The sequence below is a fragment of the Salmo trutta genome, chromosome 19, assembly GCF_901001165.1.
Source record: "Salmo trutta chromosome 19, fSalTru1.1, whole genome shotgun sequence".
Classification (NCBI taxonomy): domain Eukaryota; kingdom Metazoa; phylum Chordata; class Actinopteri; order Salmoniformes; family Salmonidae; genus Salmo; species Salmo trutta.
Window position 1 is genome coordinate 22,212,226 of NC_042975.1, and position 21,880 is coordinate 22,234,105.

Below are 21,880 nucleotides of genomic sequence, written 5' to 3' on the forward strand. Positions count from 1 at the left end.
ATAACCATAATTTGTGTATTTGCCCATGCTTTCTCCATCCCCAGCCAAACCAGTTTTGGTGCTGAAGCCTCAGGATGTGTCGGTGGGGACAGGGGATAATGCCCAGTTCTACTGCGAGGCTAAAGGAGACCCCATGCCTGCTGTGGAGTGGAGCCGCGAGCAGGGCCCTCTGCCCAACGGCAGGTCTGATTCTTGATTCAACAAAAAAACTTTATTGTCCATTAAATCTACACTAGAAACTGTTCTTGACCTGAGGTTTACAACATGTGGTTTGTATGCATGACTGTAAGTCACTTTGGATAAATGCATCTGCTAAATGGCTTATATTATTATATACAGGAGGTCAAAAAGTATTTGGACGGTGACAATATATATATATATATATATTCTTTTGGCTCTGTACTCCAGCACTTTGGATTTGAAATTATACAATAACTATGAGGTTAAAGTGCAGACTGTCAGCTTTAATTTGAGGGTGAACCGTTTAGAAATTACAGCACTTTTTGTACGTAGTCCCCCCTGTTTTAATTAAGGAACCAAAAGTATTTGGACAAATTAACTTATGTGTATTAAAGTAGACAAAAGTCTTGGGGGTGTAATCTTTGTGACTCTTTGAGCTACTCTTCTGCACAGTCAGTACATGTGTCATAACATGCATTATTAATATGCAATAATAATAATAAGTAATTCTTTGATTTGTAATAATTTCATACAGTTGCTATAGTGAATGTTGTGTTGGTTGCTGTGTCATGTCTGTAGGTATCTAGTGAATCCTGACCAGAGCCTCCAGATCCACTACGTGACACCACAGGATTCTGGGAGGTACACCTGCACAGCTGTCAACGACGTGGGGGTGGTCACCGCCAGCGCACAGCTAGTGGTGGAGGGTAAGAGTGCTTAGCTTGGGCCTTCACCACTACATTTATGTGTTGTGTATTTGTTGAATGTGTAACGTACAGTGTTTATTTTGTATACAGCAGTACTGTTTGTCTAAGACAATTTCCCCCTGAGGGAAATTAAAGTTGATCCTGTCCTATCCTATTTCCTTACAGCTAGAATAGAATGTATTTCTTTCTCCCAGGGGAATACAGAAAACTCTACTGGAATGCTAAACAAGGACCATATTATTCACAATATTTGCAGCAGGATGTAACACAAACAAAAACATGACTTTTTATGATGTTTGTGATATGGTAGAGGAAATGAGTGTGGTTCTAAAGTAAACTGTTTTTATGAGCACTATGGGACTTTTTGTTACATGGAGTTTAGTTTGTGTCAATTTCAGTGCCAGTAGGGAATTTCAATTTATGAATAGAAAAGTGTACAACATTATTTTCTATGAAGATTTTTCTCCCTCCTTCACAGAAGCTGCAAGCACCAGACAGAGGGACCTTCACAGAGAGTTGTCGGACCTGCGCATAGCTCTGGAGAATGTGACGGTGCTGACTCCAACCTCCAACATGTCCCAAGTGCAGTGGAAGGTACAGACATCAGACACGTCACATGGAGGTTCATGTATTACTATGAAAACTGTTTTCACATAACAGATGACTGCATCAAGACGTTGAGAGAGTATCCCCCAGCTAACACTTCAATAGTGAACTCCTAATGTAAGGAATTTACCTTTTGCTAAACTAAGATTCAGACCTGACATTTTTTATGTTTGTTTAGAACATTATTTACATGTCACAAACCACATTTCCATCCACAGTTTTTTTATGTGAGTAAAAAAACAAAAATGACAGCTGTGATGGAAACAGGAAGTTTTGGTACAATTTTATAAATGCCGACGGATCATTTGTTTGTTTGACATGGTGGGATCTTTTCGTGCCTCTAAAATCAGTTATGCGAGAAATGGTGGTGGAAATGCCTTTATGAGCAAATATTGATATAATAACCGTCATTTCGAAGTAAACTTGGAGTCACGTGATGATATGGTGTGTGGTCCTCCCACTACGACTCGGGAAACTATGCAGTTTATTAGAATACAGATTAAATAAGTTATGATGAACTTCGCTGGGTGGTGAAAGTGACGGTGAACTTGATGCTCCTTTCCAATACATTTTGAGGGTCTTATTCTGGTGACATGATGATCGATGCTTGACTGCCATTTGACGAATAAAAATATTCTCGCTCTTATCCATATTAAACTCATAGCCTACCCGCACTGTATCTGCAAACTTTATTTGGTACATGAAAACTTAGTGCACACAAAATCGTCTGTCATCACGCACTGATTTATATCCGCAACAAGTCCGTTTGGTGAAATCACACCACTGGTGGGAAAATGCACATATTTTCTTTATGCGGATTTTAGACTATTCACATGAAAATCTGTCGCCAATTGGATGGAAATCTAACTACAGATAACATTCAAAGAATTCAAAACTGCCATAATGTTCAGTAATTTTTGTAATTATCAAGTAATCAATGGCAATCTATGTTAACTTTGGCAATTTATACCTGAATACATTTTGTAAAATGTATTCATATTTAGTATTAATTTTTTATATCTGTGTCCATATTGTCCATGAGTTTCAAGTGGATATACCATATGGCTTGCCTAGTTAAATAAAGGTTAAATATTGTTTTTGTACATTTAAATGGTTAAAGAGGAAATAGCTTAATTAATGAAAAAAGCATATAATCAACAATGGCATTATTTTCAATTAACTCTGCAACTCTTCTAACTATTTATTTTTTTCATAACTGCCACCAGTTTGGCGGCAAAAGATTTACAACAAAAGACATTGACATAGTAAAATAAAAAAAGGTGTGTACATTTTTTTATGTATATTTCATGCTGAAACCCACATATTAAACACCAATGGTATTCACAGTCTATGGTTTATATTTAGGCTAATGTTTTACAGCTTTGCCAGAGTATTTGTTATTTAAAAAAAATAATCATATTTGATTATTTTATATGTTTGACATGTGATAAGGCCACACAAAAGGCTATAGATATTAAGACACCTGTGATAATCTGAAGTTCCCAAAATGGCCACTAGATGTTGTGTGATAAAATTCCCCCCAAACCTGAAAGTTAGCAAAGTTCTGGTAGTTTCCTGGAAATATTCAAAAGTTACCAGTAATATACCCTCCCATTGCAACCCTAGTTTCTACACGCAAAAGCGCAAATCTCATTATTGCTTGATAACTGTGTCTTTCCTTTTTGTTATTTTTCTTTCAGCTCCAGTCTTTCCCAACCCAGCCTCAATACTTGGATGGTTTCGAGGTCCTCTGTCGCTCTCTCTTGCCCGCCAGTTCGGACTGGGCTGCTAAGAGGGTGCCACTACCCAACTTTCAAACACTGGTCGGCCCACTCAAGAGGGGCTACAAGTATGAGTTCAAAGTGCGTCCCTACGGCAGCAGCTTGTATGGCCGGGAGAGCAACACCAGGCACCTGCGTGTACCTGAAACGGGTAAGTAAGGGTTCAAAAAAGTAAACCAAAAAGTATGCAAATATACAGTAGGTGTGTCTTTGGATACTTTGGCTCAGGAGTAGTCTGACTTTATTGAATCAAGGTGGTCCTTTGCGCTAATTTGTACTATGAAGATGAAAAACTATGATTTGAATCAAGATGGGTCATATGTGTGGTTTTTACACGTGTATTGTTATTTTCATGACACTCCATCTTCCTGCAGTGCCTAGCGCCCCACCTCAGGCCGTCTCCATAACAATGGCCCCTGACCACAATGAAACGGTCTATGTGACCTGGGAGCCTCCACCCCACAAAGCTCACAATGGCATCATCCAGGGATACCAGGTAAGAATAAGATGGCTACCTACACCTTTACCTTCTTGTATCTATGCCTGAAAAATCTAGCACCTATCATTCTTGTATGCTCCACAATGTGTTTTATGACATGTTTGAGAGCATGCAAGAAATTCCAGGGTGAGTTTATTTTCTCTATATGCCTGACATTATGTAAAGTGTTGAAACAATCCTCTTGTTCAATACCTTGTACTATGTTTAACATATTAAATTCACATTCACAATTGAATTAGACATTGTATTGACAGGGGGTCCTCTGCAACCCTGGTGTGCAAGCTTTTGTTCAAGTGCAAAATAACTGATTCAACTAAGTAGTCCTGATAGAAGAACACCATGATAAGATGAATCAAAGCTGTGGGCTGGAACAAAAGCCTACTTTCCCTGACCAGAGTTTCATAGTATCCCTGCTGTGGAAGCAATTACCTGAGTGCACACACACACACGCGCGCACACACACGCGCGCACACGCGTGCACACACACACACACACACACACAGTTCTCTATAATGCTTCCTTGGTTCCCTCTTTGAGCTCTGTGTGTGCGTTTATCCTGTCCAGTTGTGGTGTGTGCAGTTGGAGGAGCAGCAGTACCTGAACTGGACAGTGGACAGTGGGACCCACAGTCTGGAAATAAACCCTCTGTACCCAGGCAAAGAGTACTGGGTCCAGGTGGCAGCAGTCAACGGAGCTGGCGTCGGGGTGCAGAGTGACCCCCATAGACTGGTCATAGGTCAGTGACAACACGCCACAGATATCTGTATGGTCAACCAACATCACAGGGTTACAAAACCTTACATAAAACAAGACTACAATAGTAGATTTGTGCAATTTGCAGTCCAGTTCATTGAAAGCATCAATGCGGGTTGGAAGGTTTGAAGATGAATGAAACAGATGTGTATAACACTGTATGTGTTAGTGTCAGTAGTGGAAAAACAACCTAATTGTCATACTTGAGTAAAAGTAAAGATATATTTATAGAAAATTACTCAAGTAAAAGTGAAAGTCACCCAGCGAAATACCACTTGAGTAAAACTCAAAGTATTTGGTTTTAAATATACTTAAGTATTAAAAGTCAATGTAATTGATAGAATATACTTAAGTATCAAAAGTAAATGTATAAATAATTTCACAATTAAGTAAACCAGACGGCACGATTTTCTTGTTTTTTAAATTTCCGGATAACCAGGGCACACTCCTCCACTCAAACATAATTTGCAAACAAAGCATTTGTGTTTAGTCCGCCAGATCAGAGGTAGTAGGGAGGACCAGGGATGTTCTCTTGAGAAGTGCACGAATTGGACCATTTTCCTGTTCTGCTAAGCATTCGAAATGTAAAGAGTACTTTTGTGTTTCAGGGAAAATGTATGGAGTAAAAAGTACATTATTTTCTTTAGGAATGTAGTGAAGTAAAAGTTGTCAAAATATAAATGGCAAAGTACAGATACCCCCAAAAACAATTTATTTTTACTTAAGTACTTTATACCACTGGTTAGTGTTTATGTAGACACAGCAGGCACAATTCAGATATGTTGCCTAATTATTGACAAAAGATCTGATCTGATTGGTTAAAAGACCACTACATGTAAAAATATCAGAATTAGATTGCTTGTATAAATACAGCCTTGACTGTACAGTGTTTGCCCCCTTTCTGGAATTCTCTATTTTTGCATATTTCTGATACTGAATGTTATCAGATCTTCAACCAAAACCTAATATTAGATAAAGGCAACCTGAATTTACAAATAACAACAACAAAAAACTAAATTAAAAAAAAAAAAAAATATATATATATATATATATATATATATATATATATATATATATATATATATATATACTACCATTCAAAAGTTCTTTCTTCTGAAACTCATGAAGGCTATTCCAAGCGAGAAATTACCAAGAAACTGAAGATCTCGTACAACGCAGTGTACTACTCCCTTCACAGAACAGCGTGAACTGGCTCTAACCAGAATAGAAAGAGGAGTGGGAAGCCCGGGTCCATAACTGAGCAAGAGGGCAAGTACATTAGGGTGTGTAGTTTGAGAAACAGACGTCTCACAAGTCCTCAACTGGCAGCTTCATTAAATAGTACCCTCAAAACACCAGTCTCAACGTTAACAGTGAAGAGGTGACTCCGGGATGTTGGCCTTCTAGACAGAGTTCCTCGGTCCAGTGTCTGTGTTCTTTTGCCCATCTTAATCTTTTATTTTTATTCGCCAGTCTGAAATATGGCTTTTTCTTTGCAAAAGAACACAGAGCCGGGGTCCTTCTTGGCTGTGATTGGCAACGCTGGAATAAGAAGAGGACCACCATCTGTTAACCTCAATGACCTTAAACTCAGATTCGTCCCTTGAACTGCCAGATGGTGAAGTGTGATTCATTACTTTAGAGAATGCGTTTACACTGCTCCCGAGTCCAATGGCAGCGAGCTTTACACCACTCCAGCTGATGCATGGGTATCTTAGGCTTGTGTGCGGCTGCTCAGCCATGGAAACCCATTTCATTGGGTTTCCATGGCTGAGCAGCCACGTTGCTTCAAGAGGCAGTTTGGAAATCGTAGCGAGTGTTGCAAACCGAGGACTGACGATTTTTACATGCTACACACTTCAGCACTCGGCGGTCCCATTCTGTGAGCTTGTGTGGCCTACCACTTCGCTGCTTCGCCGTTGTTGCTCCTAAACGTTTCCACTTCACAATAACAGCACTGAAATAGCCAAATCCACGAATTTCGGTGGATTCGAGTTGTCCATATGCTTGTGTGTGTGTGTGTATGTATGTATGTATGTATGTATGTATGTGTATATATATATATATATGTATATATATATAGTATGTGTGTGTGTGTGTATATATATATATGTATATATATATATATACCCACATTGCCAATCATGTGTGTGATATCATTTCCCTCTTTCATATTCTCTCTCTGCCTTATTTTATTTCTGTCTGTCTGTCTCTTTTCCTCTCTCTGTCTCTGTCTCTCTGGGTTTTAATTTATTTATGTCTTGTTTTTTATTTCCCTCCCTCCCTCCCTCTTACAGACTCCCAGAGGTCCGGGGCCCCCCAGTCAGACAGCCCCAGTATGGACCTGACTCAGGTCCTGGCTGTGCTGAGGGACCCTGTGTTCATCGGAAGCATTGGCGCCCTCCTGTGGTGCGTCCTAATGGTGACGGCCTTCTGCCTGTACCGCCGCCACACCCAATCCGGCGACCACCTGGGACGAGGCCACGGCAAGGCTAAAGGTCTGTCTGGGCTGGAAGTGGGGGCTAGCTTATATGTTGTAACCTTGCTAAGCTTATGCTAAAGATATCTTAGCATGGATATGTCATGCTATTCTAGTCAACTGTGTTGTTATGGCTACGTAATCAGCGTTAGCTGCTAATCAGGTTTTAATGTGTGAGTATTATTTGGCTAAAACAAGAGAGGTTGTAGCTATATGATGTGTAACTAGAGGTTTTACACCACAAGGTTGTATAGTAGCAGGCATGCTATTACTTACATAAGTAGGCTTTTACTTTAGACTTTCTCATCATTCAAAGTAAATGCTATATGAGAATTTATATTAAGGACACTTTAGCATCTATATCGTTGTAGGGATGTTACAATGATATGGAAGCTTGTGCTATGGAAGCGTGTGCTTCTACATCTGCTTTGCTTGTTGTTTGGGGTTTTAGGCTGGGTTTCTGTAACACACTTTGTGACATCAGCTGATATAAAAAGGGCTTTATAAATACGATTGATTGATAGTGTTGAATGACAAGATTAACATTAACATCTCCAATTTCCTGTATAAGCTGTGATACCTCATTGTGATATCAACCAAGTGACTGTTACTCTGGGTTTTGCAGGTTTGTACAGGTTGGCCAGTGAGGACCTAATCATCAAACACCGGTAGGTGGAAGACCGTGTCGCTCATTGAAAAGGATTTCACTACTTTTTGTTTTTTAAGGTGTATACAGTAATATGATCTGATCCACTGTATGTGGCTCCTAGTTTTGCCATTTTAACCATACGCAATACATGGGATTGACTGACTGACTGACTTGATTGATTGACCTGCGTCTCTGCAGAATGGCGGCCCCAGATTCACCGTGGATCTCGGGAGCGTGGAGACCGACCCAGAGTGGCGAGAAGTACCAGGGCATGTGGGCTCAGAGCCAGGAGAACCCCGGCTTCAGGAAGACCAGTGAGTTCTGCTCTACAGCTTGTCTAGAATCAGTTCATCCTACCGCAGTTCTTAATGTAAGCATTATGAGTTGGATAAAAAAAGACTGGCCCTGGACCAGTTGATAATGCAACTCGGTACTCAGTTAGTTTGCCCTGTGTGCTAAAAGAGTAGGCTTTTAACATAGATTTTTAGGTCTGCTAGGTCTGCTATTCATTATGGAAGCTCAGTGAACCACCTCTGCTGTCTAAACAATACACTTGATCCATTCTGCCTCAGAATTTCTCCAATCTTAGATCGATAACTCAAAAATAATTCCAGCCACACAAGTGAATGCACAGCATTTTAAAATACACACAAGTGAATGCACAGCATTTTAAAATACACACAAGTGAATGCACAGCATTTTAAAATACACACAAGTGAATGCACAGCATTTTAAAATACACACAAGTGAATGCACAGCATTTTAAAATACACACAAGTGGAAGCACAGCATTTAAGCTCATTGAGGATAACAGATGGTGGTCCTCTTCTTATTCCAGAGTTGCCAATCACAGCCAAGAAGGACCCCGGTTCCCTGGACTCGGCTGTCCCCATCGTGCCCGACAGCTGCGGTGTCTATGGGACGTTCTACGTGGACCTGACGGGAAACGGCCTCAAGACCTTCAACAGCCCCACCCGATGCCCCAAGAGGCCCCACTGCCACACCACCTCCTCCTCACACTACTCCCAGCACGGCGCAGAGGCGGTGCGTACCGCTGTCAAGACCACGCTGGTCAAGGATGGCCAGGTCCTGCCCCCAGCCCAGCCCAAGATGGGCGTGCTCAAGGAGTCATGGGAGAAGAATTACAAACGAGGTGATAGTCAATGTGGCCTTCTTAAATGGTTTTGATGTCCTTGCTCTTGGTTAACGTCGATCTGTAATTACTTTTGAATCACAGACTTTATCTCCTCCCTCAGAGCTCCATGCAGTGAACAGCGCCCCCTTGGTGTCATCGAGGAGCCAGGCGCTGGCTGTGAGGGGAGTGCCTTACAAACAGAGGCTCAGCCACCTCCCACCAGGTACTGTACTGTCATCTTACACCACTCATACCCTAAAGGCTTTTAATGCTCAGGGACAATTATATTGCCTTTTTTCTGTAAATAGTGCACCCACGGTCATCAATTGTTGATATGAATCGAAAGGATATATTTTTTCTGTTTTCACTGAACCCCAGGTATGTACGTTTTTGTTTTATCCCAGCACTAACAAACCTGATTCAGCTAATCAAGGGCTTGGAAATTAGCTGCTTATCTTAAATCAGGTGTATTAGTGCAGGGCTAGAACAAATATGTGCACCACTGAAGGTTCCCTCAGGAATAGATGGTACAGAACCACTGTCCTTGACAGTGTTGTTGTTGTGTTGACCTTGGTGCCTGTGTGTATTCTTCCTTCAGGTGGGCGCTCAGAGTGCGTCAAGCCCCTGGCGTCGTCCCACTTCCTGCACCACTCAGCCTCACTGCACTTGGTGGACATGCTCCCCACCCCGCCCCCACTGCCCATGGACGACACCACTGACACACACAGCCTCACCTCAGAGGAAGGGTGAGGAACACACATACATGCATGTACACACAAACATAACCACAGACACACACACCCACGCACACAGACACACACACACACCCAAACAGAGACACACAGACATTGGCAAGACTCCCCAAACCTGCTCCCCCTCTCTCTGTGCCACTGTTCAAGACGTCCTGCCCCAGTCTCAAAACCAAGGCTACTTATGTTCACTAACACTTACCACACATGACACATGAGAGAATACTCATCAAACTGAGCTCAATAAATGTACCATCTGTTACATCTTTTATTGGCTGTAGCATTATATTAATAACTCCCCTGTAGTGTGTTGATGATTGGTGCTCTCAGAGACATACTTCTGAGCAATAACCAAGAATCAAAGGGTTCTTCCTTACGGACCTTGTATTTAGCCCCTTGACTCAATAAGACCAGTCATCTACAGTACATCTGAGCACATATGAGCATCTATGAGCTGTGTGTTTCTTACTCTCTGCCACAGGGCTCCCTTGTTTACTTCCTTCCGCTTCCTGACACCAATCTATCACAGTTTCTCTCATTCCCCACTCTCTAATGAGCCACTGCGCTCCGCTTCCCTCCATTTCCTCTGCCATTATAGTAAAACCGGATGGCCTGAACTGGTTTCCTGTCTCCCGCTGGGGAAAATGATTATACTTCCTCCCTGTTCTCAGCCTCGATGACAGGGCCTTGACACGGCTCATAGAACACCAACCACCACGCACCAATTACATGCCGATTTACATGACCATGAAAGACATGTAACCACAGTTTTAACAAAGAAAACGTCTAAATTCTAGTTATAGTACGACTATATTCTCTTGCAAGGAATAGCACTATTATCACAAAATAAATGGGAATTTCTGGTAACTACAGTCGTGGCCAAAAGTTTTGAGAATGACACAAATATTAATTTTCACAAAATCTGCTGCCTCAGTGTCTTTAGATATTTTTGTCAGATGTTACTATGGAATACTGAAGTATAATTACAAGCATTTCATAAGTGTCAAAGGCTTTTATTGACAATAACATGAAGTTGATGTGAAGAGTCAATATTTGCAGTGTTGACCCTTCTTTTTCAAGACCTCTGCAATCCGCCCTGGCATGCTGTCAATTAACTTCTGGGCCATATGCTGACTGATGGCAGCCCATTCTTTCATAATCAATGCTTGGCGGTTGTCAGAATTTGTAGGTTTTTGTTTGTCCACCCGCCTCTTGAGGATTGACCACAATTTCTCAATTGGATTAAGGTCTGGGGAGTTTCCTGGCCATGGACCAATGTATCAATGTCAATGTTTTGTTCCCCGAGCCACTTAGTTATCACTTTTGCCTTATGGCAAGGTGCTCCATCATGCTGGAAAAGGCATTGTTCGTCACCAAACTGTTCCTGGATGGTTGGGAGAAGTTGCTCTCGGAGGATGTGTTGGTACCATTCTTTATTCATGGCTGTGTTCTTAGGCAAAATTGTGAGTGAGCCCACTCCCTTGGCTGAGAAGCAACCCCACACATGAATGGTCTCCGGATGCTTTACTGTTGGCATGACACAGGACTGATGGTAGCGCTCACCTCGTCTTCTCCGGGACAAGCTTTTTTCCTGATGCCCCAAACAATTGGAAAGGGGATTCATCAGAGAAAATGACTTTACCCCAGTCCTCAGCAGTCCAATCCCTGTACCTTTTGCAGAATATCAGTCTGTCCCTGATGTTTTTCTGGGAGAGAAGTGTCTTCTTTGCTGCCCTTCTTGACACCAGACCATCTTCCAAAAGTCTTCGCCTCACTGTGCGTGCAGATGCACTCACACCTGCCTGCTGCCATTCCTGAGCAAGCTCTGTACTGGTGGTGCCCCGATCCCGCAGCTGAATCAACTTTAGGAGACGGTCCTGGCGCTTGCTGGACTTTCTTGGGCGCCCTGAAGCATTCACAACAATTTAACCACTCTCCTTGAAGTTCTTGATGATCTGATAAATGGTTGCTTTAGGTGCAGTCTTACTGGCAGCAATATCCTTGCCTGTGAAGCCCTTTTTGTGTAAAACAATGATGACGGCACGTGTTTCCTTGCAGGTAACCATGGTTGACTGAGCAAGAACAATGATTCTAAGCACCATGAATTTAGTCAGAATTATTGGAAATGACCTTCTGACCTTTATTCGTCACACCTAGGTCCAGCAGGTCTACTAAGCTGATGGTGGATGACGGGTCTCACCAGTCTGTGTGTGCTGCGTCCGGTCTCCGTGGCCCCCCATCCAACACCACGGGCTTCCCCTCCTACAGCCGCCTGTCCACTGCCTCTTACTGCCTGTCATTAGACGAGGAGCAGGACATGACAATGACATCACAGGAAGTTACCCAGTACCTGGAGCTCAGCCCCAAGGCCAAGAGGCGCAGGTAGGGTTGCCGTGGAAACCAAGGGGTGGCAACTAGGGGAGGGTGAGAGGGTTACTGTCAGAGTCATTGAGGGGCTGTGCTTTGACGCTATCTATTCTACTACATCGATTGATAAGGGCTTTTAAAGACAACCAAAATTATTGTCAGTAATAATCAATATTTGAATAGCCAGTCTCTTTATTAGTAAAATAGTGTTGGATATTACAATAATGTTTGTTATTTTAGTACAGTATTGCTTTACCGGAATCAGTAGTTTTTACTTCATTCACCTCTCATCTTACCTCACTTCCTGTTTCCAGCACAATGCCGGAGAATCCTCCTTCCTCCTCCCTGTCCCGCCCTTTCTCCCTCACTCCCACTTTGGGCTACATCTGTGGGCTCCTCCCCTCCGACCAACTGGAGGACAGGTTGACTGACGACCAGGAGTCCCAGCCAATGGGCTCTCTACGGGCCCGGCTCCAGAACACACCCTTGTCGCTCTGCAGTGAATGGGAGGGCTCGATGTGGAACGGCTGGGGGTCGGTGTCAGAGGGCAACATGGCTAACAGCGCCCGCACCAGCTTCATCAGCTCGTCGGACGGCTCATTCATGAACGATGCCAACTTTGCCTGCGTGCTGGCCACTGTGGCCGCAGAGTCCATGAGTGGAGCCTCTTTCTCAGGCAAGACTACTAGAGAAAATGTACTCACACATTAATTATATTTCATACTTTAGTCAATCATACTTTAACAGGTTACTTGAGATTGAGATGTCTTGTCACCAACTACCACTAGGTGGTGCACTCTTACCATACTATACAATCCTAAAATGGTGCCTTGCGGTCTGATTTACAACAGATTCCTATTTTACGTCTAGCCTCTATAGTTTGGTCATGATATACTTGTGTAAGAAGATTTTTTGGTGGATGTCTCAGGCTACATCAGGGTTATGTTTATTCATGAATTGAACATTGTCTATAGTATTTAACAATGACTTTACAACTCATAAATGGAATTGTAGTTTATTCCCTCGGGTAGCAGGTAGTGAAAAGGAATTGACCACACGATCAGGTGTCACCAGTTTTCCTTTGTGTAGCTTATTGGCATGCTCTGTATCCACTGGGGATGTGGCCTAGACTAGAGTTAAGCAGTGGTCTTGTATTCTGGGAGGACTACATGTGGGAAATGTCAGTGCTTGTGTGGTCACTGAGACTGACCTATGGGACAGATCGATGTGATTGAGGTGAGAGTGTATCTCACAGACACACACAGTGGTGTGTGTGTGTGTGTGTTAGGTTGGGGGTAAACTCAGGATTCAGGGGTGGAAACTGCCGATTACTTAGGAGCTCTCAGCAAATTGAAGGCGCTAGTGAGTAATCGTTCTCAGACTGTCATTTAATTAATCACTCTGTCCTTTCTCCAAATGTGCATACGGCTGATTCAACTTTATTCCATTTGCCCAATTGTTATTTTTAATACAGGAGTGTTGCCACAGTGAAACAGAGTCCTGATTGTGCACTGTGCATTATACAAATTGGATTGCTAAGTGTGTGTGTGAGAGAGAGGAGAATAGGGTGCCAAATGGGCTATTAACAAGTAGACAATGCATCATACATCAGGTGTTTACTGTTGATATGGTACAAAGAGGCAATCTTTGGCACTGTTAAAATGTTACCTTTCTGTTATCATATCTATTTTATCATGATCTCAGTTGTCATGTAATATCTCTCTGTATCATGGTATCAGTTAGCATATCTCACTTTATCCTGGTATCAGTTTTCATATCTCTCTTTATCGTGGTATCATGTGTCATATAGAGTACAGTCAAAAGTTTGGAAACACCTACTCATTCAATATTTTTTCTCTATTTTGACTATTTTCTACATTGTAGAATAATAGTGAAGACATCAAAACTATGAAATAACACATATGGAGTCATGTGGTAACCAAAAAAAGTGTTAAACAACTATAAAATATATTTTATATTTGAGTAGCCACCCTTTGCCATTACAACCTTGCAGACTCTTGGCATTCTCTCAACCAGCTTCATGAGGTAGTCACCTGGAATGCATTCAATTAACAGATGTGCCTTGTTAAAAGTTATTTTGTGGAATTTCTTTCCTTCTTAATGCGTTTGAGCATATCAGTTGTGTTATGACAAGGTAGGGGTGGTATACAGAAGATAGCCCTATTTGGTAAAAGACCAAGTCCATGTTATAGCAAGAACAGCTCAAATAAGCAAAGGGAAACGATAGTCCATCATTACTTTAAGACATGAAGGTCAGTCAATATTGAAAATGTCAAGAACTTTGATTGTTTCTTCAAGTGCAGTCGCAAATACCATCAAGCACTATGATGAAACTGGCTCTCATGAGGACGGCCACAGGAAAGGAAGACCCAGAGTTACCTCTGCTGCACAGTTAACTGCCTCAGATTGCAGCCCAAATAAATGCTTCACAGAGTTCAAGTAACAGACACATCTCAACATCAACTGTTCATCTCAACATCAACTGCGTGAATCAGGCCTTCATGGTCGAATTGCTGCAAAGATACCACTACTAAAGGACACCAATAAGAAGAAGAGACTTGTTTGGGCCAAGAAACACGAGACCGGTGGAAATCTGTCCTTTGGTCTGATGAGTCCAAATTTGAGATTTTTGTTTTCCAACCGCTGTGTCTTTGTGAGATACAGAGTAGGTGAACGGATGATCTCCGCATGTGTGGTTCCCATCGTGAAGCATGGAGAAGGAGGTGTGGGGGTGCTTTGCTGGTGACACTGTCAGTGATTTATTTAGAATTCAAGACACACTTAAAACCTCTTACATCTAGACGTTCCGCTAGCGGAACACCTGCTCCAATATCCAATGATAGGGCGTGGCGCGAAATACAAACTCCTCGAAAATCCGAAAACTTCAAATTTTCAAACATATGACTATTTTACCCCATTTTAAAGACAAGACTCTCCTTTATCTAACCACACTGTCCGATTTCAAAAAGGCTTTACAACGAAAGCAAAACATTAGATTATGTCAGCAGAGTACCCAGCCAGAAATAATCAGACACCCATTTTTCAAGCTAGCATATAATGTCACAAAAACCAAAACCACAGCTAAATGCAGCACTAACCTTTGATGATCTTCATCAGATGACACTCCTAGGACATTATGTTATACAATACATGCATGTTTTGTTCAATCAAGTACATATTTATATCAAAAACCAGCTTTTTACATTAGCATGTGACGTTCAGAACTAGCATTCCCCCCGAACACTTCCGGTGAATTTACTAAATTACTCACGATAAACGTTCATAAAAAACATAACAATTATTTTAAGAATTATAGATACAGAACTCCTTTATGCAATCGCGGTGTCTGATTTGAAAATAGTTTTTTGGTGAAAGCACATTTTGCAATATTCTGAGTAGATAGCTCGCCATCACGGGCTAGCTAATTTGACACCCACCAAGTTTGGTACTCACCAAACTCAGATTTACTATAAGAAAAATTGGATTACCTTTGCTGTTCTTTGTCAGAATGCACTCCCAGGACTTCTACTTCAACAACAAATGTTGGTTTGGTTCCAAATAATCCATAGTTATATCCAAATAGCGGCGTTTTGTTCGTGCGTTCAAGACACTATCCGAAGGGTAACAAAGGGTGACGAGCGGACGCGTATCGTGACGACAAATTTCAAAATATTCCATTACCGTACTTTGAAGCATGTCAAACGCTGTTTAAAATCAATTTTTATGCGATTTTTCTCGTAAAATAGCGATAATATTCCGACCGGGAGTCGTTGTTTTCGTTCAAAGACTGAAAAAGTAAAATGGACTCTTCACGTGCACGTCTCATTATTCTCAGATCGACCACTTACCAAATGCGCTATTGTTTTTCAGCCAGTAACTGCAGAGTCATCATTCAACGTTCTGGCGCCTTCTGAGAGCCTATGGGAGCCTTAGAAAGTGTCATGTTACAGCAGAGATCCTCTGTTTTGGATAGAGATGACAAAGAAGGCCAAGAAATGGTCAGACAGGGTACTTCCTGTACAGAATCTTCTCAGGTTTTGGCCTGCCATTTGAGTTCTGTTATACTCACAGACACCATTCAAACAGTTTTAGAAACTTTGGAGTGTTTTCTATCCAAAGCTACTAATTATATGCATATTCTAGTTTCTGGGCAGGAGTAATAACCAGATTAAATCGGGCACGTTTTTTATCCGGCCGTGAAAATACTGCCTCATATCCATAACAAGTTAACCAGCATGGCTACCACAGCATTCTGCAGCGATATGCCATCCCGTCTGGTCGCGCTTAGTGGGACTATGACCCAAAACACACCTCCAGGCGGTGTAAGGGCTATTTGACCAAGAAGTAGAGTGATGGAGTGCTGCATCAGATGACCTGGCCTCCACAATCACCTGAGCTCAACCCAAATGAGATGGTTTGGGATGAGTTGGACCACAGAGTGAAGGAAAAGCAGCCAACAAGTTCTCATGATATGTGGGAACTCCTTCAAGATTGTTGGAAAAGCATTCCTCATGAAGCTGCTTGAGAGAATGCCAAGAGTGTGCAAAGCTGTCATCAAGGCAACTTGTGGCTACTTTGAAGAATCTCAAATTTCATAGTTTTGATGTCTTCACTGTTATTCTACAATGTAGAAAATAGTAAAAATAAAGAAAACCCTGGAATGAGTAGGTGTGTCCAAACTATCAGTTGTCATATCTCTCTCTATCATGGTATCAGTTGTCATATCTCTCTCTATCATGATATCAGTTGTCATATCTCTCTCTATCATGGTATCAGTTGTCATATCGCTCTCTATCATGGTATCAGTTGTCATATCTCTCTCTATCATGGCATCAGTTGTCATATCTCTCTCTATCATGGTATCAGTTGTCATATCTCTCTGTATCATGGTATTAGTTGTCATGTATCTCTTTATCATGGTATCATATATTTATTTGTATTATGGTATCATATATCTCTCCACATGGTTTCTGCTGGTGCGTTATGGTATCATGTGTGTGTGATAACTCTAGTTTGGTTCTCTTCTCCAGACTTCTCTCCCCCGGCGTCACCCCTCAGTGCCCTGTTCCATCCGGCTCCAGATGAAGGAGCGGAGTGTTTCGGGGAGCTGGATCCCATGCCCGTTTGGGACTGGAGTACAACCTGGGTGGAGGAGATGGAGGCGCAGTACCGTGCCCAGTACCCCTCCCAGGCAAATGCACCCCCCGCCTGCGACACCTGGGGGCATCGTCATGCTGACCGTCACTGTGAGGACCGCCGAGCCACCAGAGGGGGTAGGGTTTGAGGACCAGGGGGTGGGTCAAGGACAACCTCACAGCGATGATTGGCTTGATGATACATTTTTTGTGAAATCCATTTCAATGCCAAGACATGCATTTCATTTACTCATGATTTGTAAAGTACTCATAGAAAATCAGGAGAAAAACTATGTAGTTTTATGTTTCATCCATGAATTAGGAGGTGGCCTTTGTTTTCCTGTGAGTGGTTTACAACAAGTCATGAGTAGAAGATGTAATTGGGAATGAAATTTAGTTGACCATTCAACCTCTCCCATCCAGACCACTATTGGTTACCTGAACTATGTTTCCCACAATACCTCAGGGCAGTCTCTCCCATGAAAATAGAATTCCAATAATAGGCATCTTCTATTTCTATGGATCCTCCTCTAATTTGTGTTCTCCATATGTCCTAACCTGGGATGGTCTTTCCAAGAGTTTAACCGCAGGCCCAAAAACAACTTTTAAAAAGTTTGTCAAAATGATCTCAATTCATGTCATACCAGGTTGTTCCAGAACAAATATTTGGAGTGTTATGATTTTAGTGGCACTATTACTGTAATGTAGTGCATTTCTTTTCTTCCAGAATCTTCCATGGGCTATGATCCTGCTATCCTAGTTCAAACAGACTGAACTGAACGCATAATGATGGGCGTAGCGTTCAGTCTGGTTTAACCAGGCTATGATCCTACCATATTAGAGTGTATTGAAAACAACAGGAGAGAATTTGTACAGAACATTCACTGATCATTAATTTGCAATAGAATGTAAATATACGCGACTGATTTTATTTAATGAACCATGAACACTGTGACTTTCCAACCCATTTTCTGCCTCTTCTTTTTATCATCCTTTGTTCACAAGAGACGGTCTAAAGTTTTATCATGAAGTTTTATCATGTTTTTCATTATTATTAAATGTGCTTTTGTCTCTATTGATTTTATAATGAGAGCTAAACATTTAAGTTGTTACACTAGAATTTGGAAGATGTTCTGTTTCAGATTTTGTTTAATTTCTCTTCCCTTTGACTTCAAGCTAAACATTAAGGGCTGAATCATGACTTCAGATGTGTCTGCATCACTCAACTTTTTTTTCTCCCAATTCTCCCTTTGACATTAATACATGACTAGCTCAAACGTCTCAAACACACTCACATGTCAGAAGTTAGGATTTGTCCCTATGTACTTGTGTACCTAAATGAAATGTGTATAAATTTAGCAATAACTAGAATGTTTTTCTCATGCTGTAACAGTCTTCCTTTTGTAAGAATAGGTTCAGTAGGACTGGACTAATGTGTATTATTGGAGAGGAGGAATAATTATTCATTTTATATAAATGTTTATGCATTACTTAATAATACTATTTGAAGCTTAACTAACTGTCTTCTACTGTGGCCTTATTGAGAATAAAAACGTATTCATTTCAGTCTGATAACTTATTTTTAGTAATTCATGTTTAATCCAGGAAGTCTTTCTCAAGTAGCAGTGGATATTAGCCTGTGTTTCATCCTTGCCTTTCTAAATTTGCCAGTTGTTTGGTAAGACAACCACAAGTTGGCTTAAGCAAAAACAGACCAGCCAACCAAGATAAATTAATTATATTTTGAGACTACCAATCGCATTCTGTGGATCAGGATGATCTCCCGCAAATGTTTTGATACCAACTGGTATCCAACTCAAATTACATCCAGTTCAATCCTAATGTGACACTAAACCTTTAAATGAGATGTAATATTCAGTGGCACCTACAAAATATTCTGTCCTTGTAATGTAGAGGATGAACAACAGGAGGGTTATATAATCATTAAAAAAATATATCATAAAACGAAAGGAAAAGATCATCTTTGACGATGTCTAGCATTTTGGCCCCGCTGGTCTCAGATCACTACTGATCGCTCTGTATTGCCTCTCCTCACGTGTGTGTGTGTGTGTGTGTTTTGTTAAGCTTTGGTCAATAGCTTCTTTGGCAAGGAAAGAGTTTGCTGCTTTAGCCTGTATTGAGTTGTTACTTAGTGTTAATCCCCATTTCCCACTACCACAAACAAACAGACAGAAATGACATTGTACAACAGTGTCTTCATCTTTCCTCGTATGTGTAGGCTACACATCCAGAGGGATTAGCCTTCATATCACAGTGCTCACTACCCCACGGCCATATGCTCAGCACAAAAAGCTACCAGTCCCCACTCCACCCACACAAGCGTATGCACACAACAGTGTCACACACACACACACAAGCATGCACACACTTAATTCATGCACATTTGCACACACACACACTTCCTTCCCCCTACACACAAACACATGGTACCGCTGGGTTAGGCCTGTGCCAAAATGGCAGCTTTTTATAGCCTGTAGGTAATCCATTGGCCCGGACAGAGAACACAGAAACTGTGCCCCAATGTCTGCCGCCAAGCAGACCTGGGTTCAAATATAATTTGCAATCTTTTAAATACTTTGAGTGTTTGCTTTAGCCTGCCTCGAGTGACAAATGTGCGAGATTTATACATTTGGGAGTATTCTTTTGATTCCATTTCGCCATGCTTGCTCAAACACAGCTGCAGTATTTGAAATGATAAAAATAAATATTCAACCCAGGTCTGCTTTGATGCTTGTTTTGTACTTTTTATCTCACGTTCTTTCTGTTTTTATATACATATCCATTTTTATGTCATAACTGCCATTTCACCAGAGGGATTAGGCATTTTGGGAGAAAAATTATATGATGCCATCTGTGTTTGGTCACTGCTTTCTCTAGGGAGTATAACTTGAATGAGAGAGAAGTAATCCAATGCTTCCTTGTGTATTTGGACTGGGCTGTCCAGTTAGATTTGACTGGATCGTTGGACAATAATATTCAGTGGCTCTGCTTGTACAGAATTTATGGCAAGTAATTTTCTTACATCCCACCTCTCTGGGCAGGCAATGCTGCGTATTAACTGAATATAATTTCTGTGTGTGTTTTTGTGGGATTCCTTGCTTTCAAAGCACACCCACAACCATCTGGGCAGAGGTAAAATTGCAATTAAAAGTTGTACACTGAACTGTGACAAATGTATTTACAGTTACATGTTAAAGTGACAATGATTTAACTAACTGGAAATCAATGTGGCACACATGGGCAATCCATATCCACTCTGTATGTCTGGCAATACTATGTAACCAGCTTACCTCCATCACACAAACCCACATACAGTTGAAGTCAGAAGTTTACATACAGCTTAGCCAAATACATGTAAACTCAGTTTTTCACAATTCCTGACATTTAATCAGAATAACAATTCCCTGTCTTAGGTCAGTTAAGAATGTGAAATGTCTGAATAATAGTAGAGAGAATAATTTATTTCAGATTTTCTTTCTTTCATTGCATTCCCAGTGGATCAGAAGTTTACATACACTCAATTAGTATTTGGTAGCATTGCCTTTAAATTGTTTAACTTGGGTCAAACATTTCAGGTAGCCTTTCACAAGCTTCCCACAATAAGTTGAGGGAATTTTGGCCGATTCCTCCTGACAGACCTTGTGTAACTGAGTCAGGTTTGTAGGCCTCCTTGCTCGCACACACTTTTTCAGTTCTGCCCACAAATTGTCTATAGGATTGAGGTTAGGGCTTTGTGATGGCCACTCCAATACCTTGACTTTGTTATCCTTAAGCCATTTTGCCACAACTTTGGAAGAATGCTTGGGATCATTATCTGTTTGGAATTCCCATTTGCAACCAAGCTTTAACTTCCTGACTGATGCCTTGATGTTGCTTCAATATAGCCACATTATTTTCCTTCCTCATGATGCCATCTATTTTGTGAAGTGCACCAGTCCCTCCTGCAGCAAAGCACCCCCACAACATGATGCTGCCACCCCCGTGCTTCAAGGTTGGGATTGTGTTCTTCAGCTTGCAAGCCTCCCCCTTTTTCCTCCAAACATAACGATGGTCATTATGGCCAAACAGTTCTATTTTTGTTTCATCAGACCAGAGGACATTTCTCCAAAAAGTACAATCTTTGTCCCCATGTGCAGTTGCAAACCATAGTCTGGCTTTTTTATGGCGGTTTTGGAGCAGTGGCTTCTTCCTTGCTGAGCGGCCTTTCAGGTTTTATCAATATAGGACTCGTTTTACTGTGGATATAAATACTTTTGTACCTGTTTCCTCCAGCATCTTCACAAGGTCCTTTGCTGTTGTTCTGGGATTGATTTGCACTTTTCGCACCAAAGTACATTCATCTCTAGGAGACAGAACGCGTCTCCTTCCTGAGCGGTATGACGGCTGCGTGGTCCCATGGTGTTTATACTTGCGTACCATTGTTTGTACAGATGAACGTGGTACCTTCAGGCATTTGGAAATTGCTCCCAAGGATGAACCAGACTTGTGGAGGTCTACAATTTTTTTCTGAGGTCTTGGCTGATTTCTTTTGACTTTCCCATGATGTCAAGCAAAGAGGCACTGAGTTCGAAGGTAGGCCTTGAAATACATCCACAGGTACACCTCCAATTGACTCAAATGATGTCAATTAGCCTGTCAGAAGCTTCTAAAGCCATGACATCATTTTCGTGAATTTTTCAAGCTGTTTAAAGGCACAGTCAACTTAGTGTATGTAAACCTCTGACCCACTGGAATTGTGATACAGTGAATTATAAGTGAAATAATATGTCTAAACAATTGTTGGAAAAATGTATTGTGT

General features: G+C 41.4%; 1 protein-coding gene across 2 annotated transcripts in view; it reads left to right on the forward strand.

The window, feature by feature from the left end:
- The window catches only part of LOC115154175 (roundabout homolog 1), a 53,175-nt gene extending 34,548 nt beyond the window's left edge, over positions 1-18,627 (forward strand). For both annotated transcript variants that reach the window (XM_029700133.1, XM_029700134.1), the window contains exons 5-20: positions 45-183; positions 760-887; positions 1,366-1,481; positions 3,194-3,425; positions 3,649-3,770; positions 4,338-4,509; positions 6,824-7,024; positions 7,631-7,673; positions 7,853-7,968; positions 8,493-8,807; positions 8,911-9,012; positions 9,388-9,535; positions 11,696-11,920; positions 12,220-12,581; positions 16,957-17,199; positions 17,789-18,627. In XM_029700133.1, the coding sequence (XP_029555993.1) occupies positions 45-183; positions 760-887; positions 1,366-1,481; positions 3,194-3,425; positions 3,649-3,770; positions 4,338-4,509; positions 6,824-7,024; positions 7,631-7,673; positions 7,853-7,968; positions 8,493-8,807; positions 8,911-9,012; positions 9,388-9,535; positions 11,696-11,920; positions 12,220-12,581; positions 16,957-17,199; positions 17,789-17,835 (2,711 nt within the window). In that variant the 3' untranslated portion in view covers positions 17,836-18,627. The remainder of the gene's footprint in view (positions 1-44; positions 184-759; positions 888-1,365; positions 1,482-3,193; positions 3,426-3,648; positions 3,771-4,337; positions 4,510-6,823; positions 7,025-7,630; positions 7,674-7,852; positions 7,969-8,492; positions 8,808-8,910; positions 9,013-9,387; positions 9,536-11,695; positions 11,921-12,219; positions 12,582-16,956; positions 17,200-17,788) is intronic.
- Positions 18,628-21,880: the final 3,253 nt, after the last annotated feature.